This window comes from Capricornis sumatraensis, chromosome 14 (assembly GCF_032405125.1).
Source record: "Capricornis sumatraensis isolate serow.1 chromosome 14, serow.2, whole genome shotgun sequence".
Lineage (NCBI taxonomy): Eukaryota > Metazoa > Chordata > Mammalia > Artiodactyla > Bovidae > Capricornis > Capricornis sumatraensis.
The window spans coordinates 74382903-74398675 of NC_091082.1; the positions used below are offsets into that span (position 1 = coordinate 74382903).

Here is a 15773-nt window from a genome sequence, read left to right on the forward strand (position 1 = left end):
TGGTGGTCAGTAAAGAGCGGCTATCATCAGTGTGCCCATTTCACTGTATTTCACCTAGGAGAGCATGGTTGGTCACGCTGTCAGCATTCAGAAACTGCAGGGTTCCCTCTTAAGGCAATCATTCTATACCACTGCTTCCTGAAAATGTTGAGGTTGAGGCCCTGTTAACCCACTGCCATATAGACTTAAAGTTTGATGCATAAAATAATGCTCACTTTAACATTTGAAGAAAGAGTTCCATTTCCCTCAGCTCCCAACATGGTAGAAACATTTATGAAAACAACTAGAAACATTTATGAAAACTGATATATAGCACCTCATTGCTTTGAAATCTCTTCTAGGCTTCTTTCTTCAGGTTCGCTGGTAATTATTTCCCCTTCTGTGGATGACACTGCGACCTATGAGTGCACGGTGACCAGTGATGCCGGAGAGGACGAGAGAACTGTGGATCTCACTGTCCAAGGTAGAGCTGGCTTAGTATGTGGACTGAAAGTTATTATAATGATGTCATTTCTTCTTTTCACCACTTCACAAAGGGGCTTCCTTTTCCACTTACCAAACATTCACTTTCAATGTAGAAAGAGAAGGATTTATGAGTAGGCTTTGGAAATCTGTCAGGGTTGGAAACATGTATTTTTCTTTCTTTTTGTTGTTGTTTTTCAGTTCCACCTTCCATTGCTGATGAGCCTACAGACTTCCTAGTAACCAAACACACCCCCGCAGTGATCACCTGCACCGCTTCAGGAGTTCCGTTTCCCTCAATCCACTGGATGAAGAATGGTATAAGACTGCTTCCCAGAGGAGAGGGCTATAGAATTCTGTCCTCAGGTAAGACCCAGCTCAGTGATGACACAGATATTGATTGGGTTAGTTCTAATGGATGGCCTTACTTGAACTTTTGTTGCACCAAAATAAAAGAAAAAAATATATCGATATTCCTAGGCTTAGACATTTGGGAAAAAATTCAGTTAGCGTTGAGAGGAGAATGAGGGAAAGGGATAGGAAAAAACCTGAAAACAAAATAATAAATAGTAACTAAAACTGATCTGCATGTATTCAGCATGACCACTTAGATTTTATGTGCATATTTTCTCAACCTAAGGTTTGGAAAGGTTTCCCTGGTAGCTCAGTGGTAAAGAATCCACCTGTTAATGCAGGAGCTACAGGAGTCACATGTTCAGTCCTTGGGTCAGGAAGATCCCCTGGAGGAGGAAATGGCAGCCCACTCCAATATTCTTGCCTGGGAAACCCCATGGACATAGGAGCCTAGCGGGCTGCAGTACATGTATGTGGTAGTCATGTCCAGTTCTTTGCAGTCCATGGACTGCAGCCCACCAGGCTCCTCTCTCCATGGAATTCTTCAGGCAAGAATACTGGAGTGGGTTATTTCCTTCTCCAGGGGAATCTTCCCAACCCAGGGATCAAACTCAGGTCTCCTGCACTGCAGACAGACACTTTACTGTCTGAGCCACCTGGGAAGCTCAGTCCATAGGGTCGCAAAAGAATTGGACACAACTTTGCGACTAAACAACAACAAGGTTTAAAAATTTTACTGGTTGCCTTTGAGTGAACCATACTTCTTTGGCCAAATAGAATGTCCATTCATTTAATAAACATTTAGTACCTAAAATGGACTATGTACTCCACTAAATTTCTGAGGATCTAAAACTAAGACAGGGTTCTTGCTTTCAAGTTTTCTATAATTTAACAAGTACGATTGGGTGCTAAGTGTTATGATGTGGCTGTTTTTTGAGGGTGGTTGTAAACACCATTTATAAAATTTAAGCTCTGAAAATTTTCTGTATTAAAGAGAAAAAATAATTCACCTAAATGAAAGTACAGGTGATTCACATTCGTGTTTCTGAAAATTCATCCTGCATTGAGGAGGATGATAAAAAGTAGCAACTAACATCCTGAACATCCTGGGGCTTTATGAGTGTGTGCATCTTATGCTAAGAGAATTCATTTCTTCAAAAGAAGGAAAATAATGAAAGATGAACTTGGCTTTCATAGCAAAGTATGTTGGCTATCTCAGAAATCTGCATAGATGGGTAGCAAGTAAAATCATAAAATATAAATTAACTATTCTTCACCACAAAGTACTGTGCTAAGAGAACAGTTCAGAACTTTCTCAGAAAGAAAGAGTTACCCTATGACCCAGCAACTCCACTCCTAGGTATCTACCCAGAGAAATAAAAACATATGTCCATGCAAAGATTTGTATGCAAATATTCATGTAGCAATCTTCTGAATAACCAAAAATTGGAAGCAGTGTAAATTTCCATTAACTGGTTAATGGATAAACAGTGGGGCTCACTTTACACAATGGAATTCTATTTAACAATAAAATGGAACAAAAATATTGACACATACTACAACAGATGCAACTCAAAAACTATGCTCACAGTAGAAGTCAGACACAAAAGATTTCGGTATGATCCCATCTAGGTAAAATGTCCAGAAGAGATCAATATTTAGAGACAGAAAGTAAATTAGTGATCAGTGGGGTTGAGAGTGAGGCAGGACTATAAACGGGGGTAAGATTTCTTTTTGGTGTAATGAAAATGTTCTAAAATTAAACTGTGATAATTGCATGAGTCTGTAATATGCCAGGAGTTACTGAATTGTACATTTAAATGGCTGAATTTTATAGTCTGAAAATTCACCTAAATAAAGTTGTTAATGGTGTTTTTTTTTTTTAAGTTCTGTGCTAGGTAGGCACAGGGAATACAAGTAGGACTACAAGCCAAGGACCCCCATGCCAGGGGGACAGAAAAACAAAAATCAGAGAGACATGGTTTATCAAACCAGAAAACGAGGGATGCCCTATGCATGAAATTCTTCTTTCCTTTTTAGGAGCAATTGAAATACTTGCCACTCAACTAAGCCATGCTGGAAGATATACTTGTGTTGCCAGGAATTCAGCTGGTTCTGCACATCGACATGTGAGCCTTCATGTCCAAGGTATGAAAGGGTGCTTATTCATTAAAATCTTGCTGTTATCTCTTTAAGTCATGTTTTTTCTTCAAAGATGGTCCTGTCTAGGGTCATAAACCACAGTAATATTTTGGGGCTAGGAAAGCTGATAGATATTCTTCAGCAGACTAAAGAAAGCATACAGATGACAAACCACAATGAACAACCTCTAAATTATTTTCGTTGAATTTTTACAATCTGTTTCTGATTTTAGTCTTTTCTCTGGAGTTCTTCTAATGGAAACTGGCTATAGTAACAAGACTCAAAAAGCAACGTGATATGACTGATATGTACTTTTCCCTGGGGCAATGAAATCACTAATATTTTGGAAGTATGAATTCAGACAGGTTTAACCTCACGGCTACTGTAGATATTTATGCCACTAACTAGCATTCTTGCAATATTTCTGTTGATTGGTTCTTACAGAGGCTCCAGTCATTCAGCCTCAGCCAAGTGAGCTGGACGTCATTCTAAACAATCCCATTTTATTACCCTGTGAAGCAACAGGGACACCCAGTCCTTTCATCACTTGGCAAAAAGAAGGCATCAATGTCATCAGTTCAGGTACTGTTTCTCTCAAGACAGTCATGGCAACTCAGTTTTATAATTCAGAAGTCAGTATAATTTTTTTAACAAAAGTAAAAATTCTTCTCACCCTGTTCTAACTGTGATGTAGGTAGAAGCCATGCAGTTCTTCCCCATGGCGGCTTGCAGATTTCCAGAGCTGTCAGAGAGGATGCTGGTACTTACATGTGTGTGGCTCAGAATCCAGCTGGTACAGCCTTGGGCAAAATCAAGTTGAATGTCCAAGGTAAGTAAATATGCTTATAGCAGTGCCTATCAAAATTCATATTATGTCAAATAATGATGCTGCCATAGTCCTTCATATTCTTAGTTTACATTATTCTATTTGTTGTCTATTCTATTTCTATTCTGTTACTTTTTTGAAGAAAAAAATTTAGTGCTTGGGTGGTTTGGGGGCATTATTTGTATAAGAAAACCGAGACATCTCATATTTTAAATTTCTGTGAACCTCCATTTGGTACTTCTATTGTAGCACATATTTAAGGTGATTTTTAAAACCATTTTCTCCATAATGCTACTCTGTATACATTACGAAACACTGGATTGTAATATCCACTTAAAAATCATAATTGTTTTTAATTTTACAAAATGACAGAAGTTCTGAAACCAAAAAGTAAGTCATATTGCAAGTAAACCAACTTGATGAGAAAAAATATATAAGAAGAGAGTGGGGTTTTTTTTCATAGTTACCTTACATTTTCTTGATATAATGTTCATATCTTGCATGCATTGCTTTTGTGGATAACAACCTGACCTAGAAGTGGGTTCTGAACTACTCAGTTCACATTGGCGGTTTGAATTTCCTTGTAGTGTGATTTTCCTAGGGTGAATGAATAACTGTAGTTAAGCTCACTTACTTATCTGCAGGTTATAAATCTGATTTCCTTGTATTTTTCAACAATTTTAATAAACATTTATTATGTTAAGTAGAAACACATTGAACATTCAGTTCAGTTCAGTCACTCAGTCGTGTCCGACTCTGTGACCCCATGAATCGCAGCACATCAGGCCTTCCTGTCCATCACCAACTCCTGGAGTTCACTCAAACTCAGGTCCATCGAGTCAGTGATGCCATCCAGCTATGTCATCCTCTGTCGTCCCCTTCTCCTCCTGCCCCCAATCCCTCCCAGCATCAGAGTCTCCCAATGAGTCAACTCTTCGCATGAGGTGGCCAAAGTACTGGAGTTTCAGCTTTAGCATCAGTCCTTCCAAAGAACACCCAGGGCTGATGTCCTTTAGAATGGACTGGTTGGATCTCCTTGCAATCCAAGGGACTCTCAAGAGAGTCTTCTCCAACACCATAGTGAACATTACAGACGTAATATTTTTATGGTGTAAGGAAGGAAAAAACAAAACCAATCTTCTCTGGAGGCACCATTAGAGCTGAGATCTGAATGACGAGTGAGGATGAGCCATGTAAAGGTAGCAGAGTGCCCACGGAAGAGAAGGCAGTGTGTGTAATGGTCCCAAAGCAGGAAAGGGTAAGAAAAGAATCGTGGCAGATAAGGTGGGGCCAGTGCATGGAACACCTGGAAGACCAGAGGAGAGGAAAGATTTTCTTTTCTGTGCAATATTGAAGGCTTTCCATGATTTAACACAGACTTTTGTTTGGTTTTAAGAAGCTCTCTTGCTGGTATGTAGGTAATGATTTAGAGAAAGCTCAAGACTAGATCTGGAAGAACTAGTAAAGTGCTTAGGCCAGGCGTCCCCAACCAACAGAATCTAAGACCTGATGTTTGGAGGTGAAACTGATGTAATAATAATAGAAATATAGTGCACAATAAATGTAATGTATTGAATCATCCCAAAATCAGTCCCCCTCCTCAGTCCATGGAAAAATTGTCTTCCATGAAACTAGTTCCTGGTGCCAAAAATGTTGAGGACCACGGCTCTAGGCATCATGTGATATGGTCTGGCTGGGGGTGGCAGTATTTATGAGAGTCACAGGGGTAAATGAAAAACGAAGTGGTGGATTCAAGAATTTTTTTGGAGATATAATAGCCAGGATTGCTGATTATTCAAACTGGGATGTTTCCTGGGCTTTGGGCTTGAGTGGAGATATTGCTATGGGGGGGGGGGGGGCGGAGTTCAAGGAGAAGAACTAGTTTTGGAGGAAGGAAAACATGATTTCTAATCATGTTCAGTTCAGTTCAGTCAGTCGTGTCTGACTCTGTGACCCCATGAATCGCAGCACGCCAGGTCTCCCTGTCCATCACCAACTCCCGGAGTTCACTCAGACTCACATCCATCGAGTCAGTGATGCCATCCACCCATCTCATCCTCTGTCATCCCCTTCTCCTCCTGCCCCCAGTCCCTCCCAGCATCAGTGTCTTTTCCAATGAGTCAACTCTTCGCATGAGGTGGCCTGAGTACTGGTTTCAGCTCTAGCATCAGTCCTTCCAATGAACATCCAGGGCTGATCTCCTTCAGAATGGACTGGTTGGATCTCCTTGCAGTCCAAGGGACTCTCAAGAGTCTTCTCCAACACCACAGTTCAAGAGCATCAATTCTTCGGTGCTCAGCTTTCTTCACAGTCCAACTCTCACATCCATACATGACCACAGGAAAAACCATAGCCTTGACTAAATGGACCTTTGTGGGCTGATCATGTCAGATGTGGGAAACTGTTAGAAATCCTAGCAGAGATGTCAAAAAGCATTGATTATTTATGAATTCAGGACTCAAAGGAGAAGTACAGCCTAAGATACAAATTTGGAAGTAATTAGGGTTTTTCAGTCCACAAGACTGGATGAGTATTTGGATAGAAAAGAGCCCAAGACTCTGCGTTGTTAAGAGGTCTGAAAAACAGAATGCTAAAAAGAATAACAAAGGAGAGGGGAAAGATGACAGAGGAAAACTAGATGGAGTCAAGGAGACGACAGAGTTTCAAGAAGGAATAGACAGATTTTTTGTTTTTTAACTCAAGGGAGAGTCAATTAAGATGATGACCAAGAAATAGTCATTGGTTTTGGCAACATTGTTGTTCAGTTGCTCAGCTGTGTCCAACTCTTTGTGACCCAATGGACTGCAGCATGCTAGGGTCTCTTGTTATTCACAATCTCCCAGAGTTTGTTCAAACTCATGTCCTTTGAGTTGGTGATGCTATTCAACCATCTCATCCTCTGCCGTCCCCTTCTCCTCCTACCTTCAATCTTTCCCAGCATTAGGGTCTTTTTCAGTGAGTCAGCTCTTTTCCATCAGGTGGCCAAAGTGTTGGAGCTTCAGCCTCAGTCCTTCCAGTGAATATTCAGGGTTGATTTCCTTTAGGATTGACTGGTTGGATCTCCTTGCTATCCAAGGGACTCTCAAGAGTCTTCTCCAACACCACAGTTCAAAAGCATTAATTCTTCGGTGCTCAGCCTTCTTATGGTCCAACTCTCATATCCATACATGACTACTGGAAAAACCATAGCTTTGACTAGACAGGCCTTTGTAGGCAGGGCCTTTGTAGGCAAAGGAATGTCTCTGCTTTTTAAGATGCTATCTAGGTTTGTCATAGCTTTTCGTTCAAGGAGCAAGCATCTTTTCATGGCTGTAGTCACCACCTGCAGTGATTTTGGAGCCCAAGAAAATAAAGTCTGTCACTGTTTCCACTGTTTCCCCACCTATTTGCTATGAAGTGATGGGACCAGATGCCATGATCTTCGTTTTTTGAATGTTGAGTTTTAAGCCAGCTTTTTCACTCTCTTCTTTCACCTTCTTCAAGAGGTTCTTTAATTCCTCTTCAGTGTCATCTGCATATTTGAGGTTATTGATATTTCCCCCCACAATCTTGATTCCAGCTTGTGCTTCATCCATTGGGATCATATAAAAGAATTAGGATTTTTTCTTTCACTAATTGATTAAAATTACAGGAGCAATTATGGGACAAAGAAACACATTAAAACAACTAATAGGATTTCAGTATTCCAAAAGCAATCAGAGATAATTGCATACTCTAGAGGCATGAAAAACTCTGAATAGACTCTCTCTTTTCAGATACAGCATGTAGGGACTTCCCTGGTGGTCCAGTGGTTAAGATTCCCTGCCTACAATGCAGGAGGCATGGGTTTGATCCATGATTGGGGAACTAAGATCCCATATGCCATGCAATGGGAACAACAACAAAAAAAAAACCTCTTAACAGATAACAGTATGTAATAGCAAGCAGAAAATCAACCAGATAACTTTGGTTGATATACATAATTTTAAGTTATTCATATTTTTCACAACTTGTTGATTTACTCAGTACCATTATGTGTGTGTGTGTGCATGGGTATGCATACGCACTCAGTCATGTCTGACTCTGCAACCCCACGGACTGTAGCCCACCAGGCTCCTCTGTCCATGAAATTTTCTAGGCAAGAAAACTGGAGTGGTTGCCATTTTCTCCTCCAGGGGATCTTCCCAACCCAGGGATCAAACTCACATCTCTTTTGTCTTCTGCATTGCAGGCAGATTCTTTACCATGGAGCCATTGGGAAGCCCACTCATTACTGTTAGTGTACCCTAAAATTTGGTCTCCCTTGGTTGACCATTTCTGCCCAGCCTCCTCTAGAGACACAGCAGATATTTCCCGGTCTCTGGGACTTGCTATCCACAGGGCATAACTTGGATCAGTAGAGTTCTCAGAGGCCCCTTGTTTCTTAAAGCATGTGGTAACAATATTTTGAATAGGTGGTAGACATTTCAAACAATTTTATTCTTTTGGCCTGCACAGTAAAGTAAATTTACTGAAAAGTACAGTAAATTTACCATCGTTTTTTCTGCACCTTGTCAGTGTCTCTGGGCTTGGATTGACTGACACTGGGAGGGGGTATCATCTTTACCTTCCTTTCTCCTGTGCTTGTGGTTGGTTGTTCCTCACTTGTGTTTGATTGTTCTCTCATAATTATGTGATGTGTCTTTAAAGCTAAGTAAAATAGCATGAGTGGTAATCACTATTGTAAACACCAGGATGAGAAACTGCCATCATAAGCCTGTCCACTCTTTTCTGACAAAGTAGGAAGAGTTCCGTCTGTACAAATTCAATCCTTAACCAATATGATTCAAACCATGCAGGTCCACTCATTCAGTAGTAAATACTACATTACTGCACGAGCCGAAGTTGGTTAAATCTGAAGACATAAAACTACAGATGCAGAGGGGTTAAGGATACTGAAGGCCAATTATCAGTTAAATTTGGATTTTCTGTAGTGCCGAGAGTCATCATCCCTACCCCCTGTGCTGTTCAAAGATTAATTGTAATTCTTTTCAATATCCTACTTCTTTATTCATTAAAATAATACATTGTTAAATATGGTCCCAGCATATGAGATCATAAGCACAGCAGGAAAAGCATGGATAAAGGGGTCTGAGCAGGTGAATAATTTCCAGACCTGGAAGAGATCTACTTTTAAAGTTCAAGGAGCTGATGAATGAATCACGTAATACATGTGTGTTAAAGAAAATACCTCTATCAACAGTTGGTTTTCTGGACATGCAATCCCTCATGAGTACATGTTTAAATCTCAAGATTGATTGTCCTTTCTATTTGTTAACTATGTAGAGAATGATTTTCTGCAGTGGATTCAATGAATCTTCTTTTCCAGCAAAAATAAACTGTAGCCACCCTTTGATGATACGGTAAAATCAGGGCTTTGTTTCATAACCACGTGACTTCATTTTGCTAGAATAAGACCACATTGCATAAAGAGTACATTCACGCTTTTAAGATGATGATTAAACTTTGTAACTTTTTTAGTTCCTCCAGTCATTAGCCCTCATCCGAAGGAATACGTCACTGTTGTGGATAAGCCCATCATGCTACCCTGTGAGGCAGATGGCCTCCCACCACCTGACATCATGTGGCATAAAGATGGGCATGTAATTATGGAGTCAGTCCGCCAGCGCATCCTCAGCTCCGGTGCTCTGCAGATAGCGTTTGCTCAGCCTGGTGATGCTGGCCAGTACACGTGCATGGCAGCTAACGTGGCAGGATCAAGCAGCACGAGCACCAAGCTCACCGTGCATGGTAGGTTGTTTAGCATAAGTTATTTCAGTTTACTTCTTTACCACGGCAGAGAGAAGAGACCACCAGGGGAAAATATGATGGAAATAAAAACAATGAAAAACAGCAAACCAGAGCGGAGTGTGGTGTGTGCATGTGGTGTGTAGGTACGCATGTCCTTCAAATATGTTTTTGGTCGGCTCTGTTTATTTGTGCACACACCTTGTGAGAGTGATTTTATTCATAAAGCCAGGATAATTAATCTGTTGCCAGCACCCTCATATGGTGACTACTGGGATCTGTAAGTTGACTTGTGAGGAGTTCATTAGTTTTATTGCTCTTCTGCTTTACTTTTCGAATCGCAAGTCCTCCTGGCCCAAAACTAACCAGCATGTGACCTACCTTATAACTGTAATGTGAACCTAGTGAGCATTGGAGATCTGATTCATTATTTTAAAGTAGCAAAACATTTAAAATAAAGTAGCAAAACATTTACAGGTATATTTTTGTAATAGAAAAAAAAATACCTGTTTTTCCTTTGTATTCAGACAACTAATAAAATATCTAAAAATCAGCATTGAAATATTTTAATTAATATATATTTGAAGACTAAAGATAGAATAACTGTTAATATCAGTGGTAAGAAACAATAAATAAATTAAACTGTGTTCAACTACTATTTTCAGAAGTATCTCTCATTTTAATAACGAGTTTCTGTTTTTTCTTTTTAAAAAAATTTGTGAAAGTGGTTTTTTTGTCTTTCAGGTGTATTTGAATTTTCTAAAATTTTATTCTTGCTTTCAGCTAATATAATTGAACTAATTAATACACATTAGTCCTTTGGTTTTAAATAAATAATATTCCTTTTTTCACATGTTTATAGAAAATTTATCAAAAGTAAGTGTATACTAAACAACAAAGAGGGACTTCCCAGGCAGCTAAGTGATAAAGAGTCTGCCTGCAATTCAGAGCCACAGGAGACACGGGTTCAATCCCTGGGTCAGGAAGATCCCCTGGAGGAGGAAATGGCAACCCACTCCAGTATTCTTGCCTGGAAAATTCCGTAGACAGAGGAGCCTGGAGCCAAAGAGTCAGATACAACTGAGTGTGCGTGCACGCAAACAACAAAGAAATCATTAATAATAACTTAAAAGTATAGGCCACAGTTCCCACCCATAATGCAATAAAGCTTGAAATGTGTAATGAATTTTTAATGCCAAAACCCCAACCCCAAGCAAATTAAAAATTATCATTCTGATTAGCAAGTAGGTCAAAGAATACGATTTTATTTTCAAATTTAGAAAATCATAAAAATAAGGACACCACATCAAAATGTATTGTATGTACCCATAACTAAAATCAAGTATAGTGGTCACAGCCTTAAAATTTTCATTTTAACAAAGAGTAAGTAAATGCACTAGTGTTGCAACTTTAGCAAAGTTGAACTGCCTTTGGTTAGCTAACTAACTGTTAGCAAAGTTGAAATACCAACTCCAGGGAAACCAGGATAAAGGAGATAATGAAAATATAACAAATTAATGAAAATGAACTAGATATTTATGATATACCATTCAACAAAATAGGTTTTAGGCTTTTCAATGTTATCTATCATTTATGTACGTGTGTGCACATATGTGCATGTTAAAGTGGCTTCAGTCATGTCCGACTCTGTGCAACCCCATGGACTGCAGCCTGCCAGGCTCCTCTGTTCATGGGATTCTCCAGGAAGAATACTGGAGTGGGTTGCCATGCCTTCCTCCAGGGGATCTTCCCAACCCAGGGATTGAACCCAGGACTCCTGCATTGCAGATGGATTCTTTACCAGCTGAGCCACCAGGGAAGCCCAAAAATTCTGAAGTGGGTAGCCTATCCCTTCTCTAGGGGAGCTTCCTGACCCAGAAATTGAACCAGGGTCTCTTACATTGCAGGCAGATTCTTACCAGCTGAGCTACCAGGGAAGCCTGTTTATGCATATAATTATTCATATAAGGTTTGCATATCCATATAATCTTTTTTTTTTGCTGAAACCTATTGTGTTCTGTAACTTTAAAAAATTTGTGAAAAAGTTGATCCATTTCTCACTGATGTATTTGAATAATTCTGAAATTTACTGTTTGGGGAGGAGAGTATATTTTTCCTTTTTTAGTCAAGAATTCTTAACATATTTAAACTTTTCTGTTAGAAGTAAATATCTTCGTACTGAATCCTCTAAGGTATTTCTTTGTACCCTGAAATATTCAGTTGATCTTTCCATGTTGCCTAAATTCCATTTCAAAAAATTTGAAGCATAAGCAGTATTTGCATGGAATTATGAAATCACTATAAAACATTTCCTCTGTGATAGTATAAAAACTAAATTAAATGTTTTCACCAGTTTTACTTACATTTGTTGTAACGTGAAGTACTGCAATAAATTTTTTTCTTTAGCTTTAATATGAGGTATTTTATAGTGTTTTAAACTAGTGAGTTTTATTAGTTTGTCCTCATAGTATCTCTGTGATACAAATCCAGCAATTATACAACTGTAGAAGTGGTTTTGGCTTTAGTTGCTCTTGTTTGTTTTATTTCACTGCAATAAGCAAAAGAAACCCAAGGGAAAGTCAGTAAGTCAAATAAAATTTAAATATTTCTCACCAGTTCAATGTTGTTTTTTCCAAGGCTCATTGTAAGTACATCCAACATGTACAAATGCCTTAGAATTCTTGCTAGTGTCAAAAATATTGATTGCTTTCAGAGTAACAAACAAATGACTTGATATATTTTGTTAGTATTTCTACCAAGTTACTCTCAAGAGAATCTATTGTGTGTTCATTTTCAGTGTGAATAATGATTGAACTCAACATCCTGAATGACTTTCTTTTTAAAAACTCTTTATAGTACCACCTAGAATCCAAAGTACAGAAGTACATTACACGGTCAATGAGAATTCACGAGCCGTTCTTCCATGTGTGGCTGATGGAATCCCCACACCAGCAATTAACTGGAAAAAAGACAATGTTCTTTTGGCTAACTTGTTAGGAAAATATACTGTCGAACCCTATGGAGAGCTTATCCTGGAAAATGTTGTGGTAAGTTTAATAAATATGAAGAGATACATTGAGACAGATCATTAATTCACCGTTTTAGTGATTTAGCTTGAAAATGTATTTTTTGTTTTGTTTGTTTCTGTCTGTGCCACACAGCTTGCAGGATCTTAGTTCCCTAATCAGGGGTCAAACTTCCACAGCAGCGAAAGAGCCAAGTCCTAACCACTGAAGCACCAGGGAATAATGAAAGAAAAGTACCCTTATAAATGCAGGTCAAAAAATTAATTTTATATATATTTCATTTTATGTCCCCAAGGATAGTATTTAGCACATCATGGGAACTTATAAATGACTTTTTTCTAAACTTATTTTATTTTTGTGGAAATCTTTATCAGAAAAATTCTAAGCCTCTATTATATTCCTTGCTTGTAACAATGCATGAGACATTGTTCAAAGAATAGAGGTGTAAGAATGTGTGATGTATTATTAAGCAAATACAAAAAGCAGGCTTTTTTGTCTTTTCAGGTTTTTAAATAACTTTCAGTCTTAGGGATCTGTGCAAGCTGGGAATTTTGAATATTCTTAGGTGGTATTTGTCCAGTCTGCAGAATAGTAGCTATGGGAAGCATCTGTTTTTCAATATTAGCCATTTTGAAGAAGAATCTATATCTATACATACCACATGACTTTTTAAAAATTATCATATGGTTTCAGTGTATCAACACTTGGGACCAACTATTAAACATGATCAAAATGTGAATCACTTTCAAAGCTTTTGTGCCTATCTTTGGACTTCCCTGGTGGCACAAACAGTAAAGAATCTGCCTACAGTGCAGGAGACCCAGGTTCTATCCCTGGGTCAGGAAGATGCCATGGAGAAGGGAATGGCTACCCACTCCAGTATTCTTGCCCGGAGAATTCCTTGGACAGAGGAGCCTGGTAGGCTACTGCCCATGGGACCGCAAAGAGTCAGACATGACTGAGTGACTAATACTTTCATTATTCCTTTTCATTACCCTTCGAAGTACCTAAATTTCATTATAAAATCTTCATAGAATTAAATTCAAACAGATTAAATTGATAAAATTGGTCACATTCACTTCATAGTATAATTTCCGCTGTTAGGTAGACTCCTTGATTACCAGATAAATAGCCCTAGGGCTAGGCTAACTTGATCTTATGTACAAGCAGAAATTGTATTTATTCAAATCTAGGTTTCTATCAATTGTAAGATGCACCTTTATTTTATGTACCACTAAGAAAGAAAGGAAAAAAAAAAAATCCAGTCAAGTAAACTAGAGAAGACCATCAATTTTTAAGTTGTATGTGAGTCGGACACAACTGAGCGACTGAACTGAACTGAACTGATCCCAATTTCAGACCTATGAAAAGTTAAAAATGTGAGCTTAAGAGTGATAAAATAATGTTAAATTTGTTTGTTTAAACTGGTATACAGTCTCTGGTAGGAACTACTGTCAGATTCAAGAATGTTGAATTTGACCTCTCAATCACTCTTATAGACATGAAGGAATTAAATGAGAAAAGTTTAAACTTTTAGTGGGACAACTGAGATAAATTTTTTTAATAGCAACAATAAGGTACCTTATAAATAACAGATGAAAGACACAAATGATATGTCTATCTGTGAATAATATGTATAATCTGGATTTTCCAAAGCTTCACTTCCATAAAATCTTTGGCTTTTAAATTTAAGATGTTAAGATCTGGGAATTTAAGAGCAGCTAAGTGGTGTCAGGGTGAGGAGACCTTTACATGGAATATGATTTATTTCTGTTTGCCCTTAAAAATCATTATGAAACCCTAGCAGTGTTAGATTGTATCTATAGTAAGTGATTATATTTTTATGCTGCATTGCCAATCAATTACTTGATGCTTCAATGCAAAGAAAATCTATTCTTAAACTTCTTTTTAAAAAATAAGGAAAAGTCTGTGCTGTGGACCTTAATACAGTCAGAAGCATTCAGTCATTAATTTAACAAATATTTATTGAGTATTGAGTACCTTCTCTATGATCAGCACAGATTTAGACACTGGGAATAAATACATTGAACAAAGCAATGAAAGATCGTTGCCTTCATGGAGTTTATTCCTAAAGGAGTGAGAGAGTCAATAACAAAAATAAACGATGCATACATTTCAAAAGAATGATAACAAAATAGTAAAAAATAAAAATAAAGAATGTATACAATTCAAAAGAAAACAACTGGTATGAAAAATAAAATAAGAACAGGTAAAAGGTATCTGAATTTGGAAGAGTACAAGTTATATTTTTAAATAGCATGGTCAGAATAAATGTCCTCTGGGAAGCAAATACTTTGAGCAAAATTTGAAGGAAGTGAATTAGCTAAGCAGATATCTGGGAGAGGAGCATTCCAGTTTTCTCTGCCTGGGAGAGAGGCAGAAAACTGGGATCCCCTACCCCAGATTTGGGGGGTAAAGAAATGAAGGTGGGTGCAAAAAATAAAAAAAAAAAAAATGTAAGGTAGGAACATGCCTGATGTATTTGAGAAACAGGAGACCAGTGAAAAAAAGAAGGAAGAGAGAGAAGTCAGAGAAAAAGTGAAGACCAGATACACGTAATACCTCATTGCTGTTCAGTTGCTCAGTCGTGTCTGATTCTTTGCAATCCCATGTAACAATGTGCATTTTACTCTGAGTAAAATCAGAATCCATTACAGGTTTTGAGCAGGGGAGCAATGTTGTCTGCCTTATGTTTTTGCCATATTGCATTGACTATTGTGATGAGAATATATGGTAGGGAGGCAAGGAAAGAAGCCGAAAGACCAGTTGGGAAGATGGTCTGGAGGCAGATGAGAGATGATAGGACTCAAAGCAGAACATTAGCTGAGAAGGGGTGAGTGAGAAGTGGTTGGATTTTGTGTATACTTTGAAGCTAGGATTTCCTAGCTAGACTGAAAATAGTGTGAAAAAGAATAAACAAACACTCCAGTGTCTGAGGGCAAAGTCACGAACAGCTGGAAGAACAGAATAGCCATCAACTGAGATGGAGTGAAGGCTGCAGATAGACCGGAAAGGCGAAGAGGGGAGTTTGGTTTTGGACCTGCGCTTGAGATGTCTTCTAGGCAACCGAGCAGAGCGTTGGAATAAGTTCAGTACAATTGGAGTTTGGAAGAAACATCTGGGCTGGACATACTGGTACTCGTTTCAGCATGTAGATGGTTTTTAAAGCCACTAAA

At 38.4% G+C, this 15773-nt stretch overlaps 1 protein-coding gene across 1 annotated transcript in view; it reads left to right on the plus strand.

The window, feature by feature from the left end:
* The window catches only part of HMCN1 (hemicentin 1), a 537733-nt gene that overhangs the window by 446032 nt on the left and 75928 nt on the right, over positions 1–15773 (plus strand). The window contains exons 76-82 of the mRNA XM_068985901.1: positions 342–463; positions 664–828; positions 2857–2964; positions 3403–3540; positions 3653–3787; positions 9284–9553; positions 12407–12597. Coding sequence (XP_068842002.1) covers positions 342–463; positions 664–828; positions 2857–2964; positions 3403–3540; positions 3653–3787; positions 9284–9553; positions 12407–12597 — 1129 coding nt within the window. The remainder of the gene's footprint in view (positions 1–341; positions 464–663; positions 829–2856; positions 2965–3402; positions 3541–3652; positions 3788–9283; positions 9554–12406; positions 12598–15773) is intronic.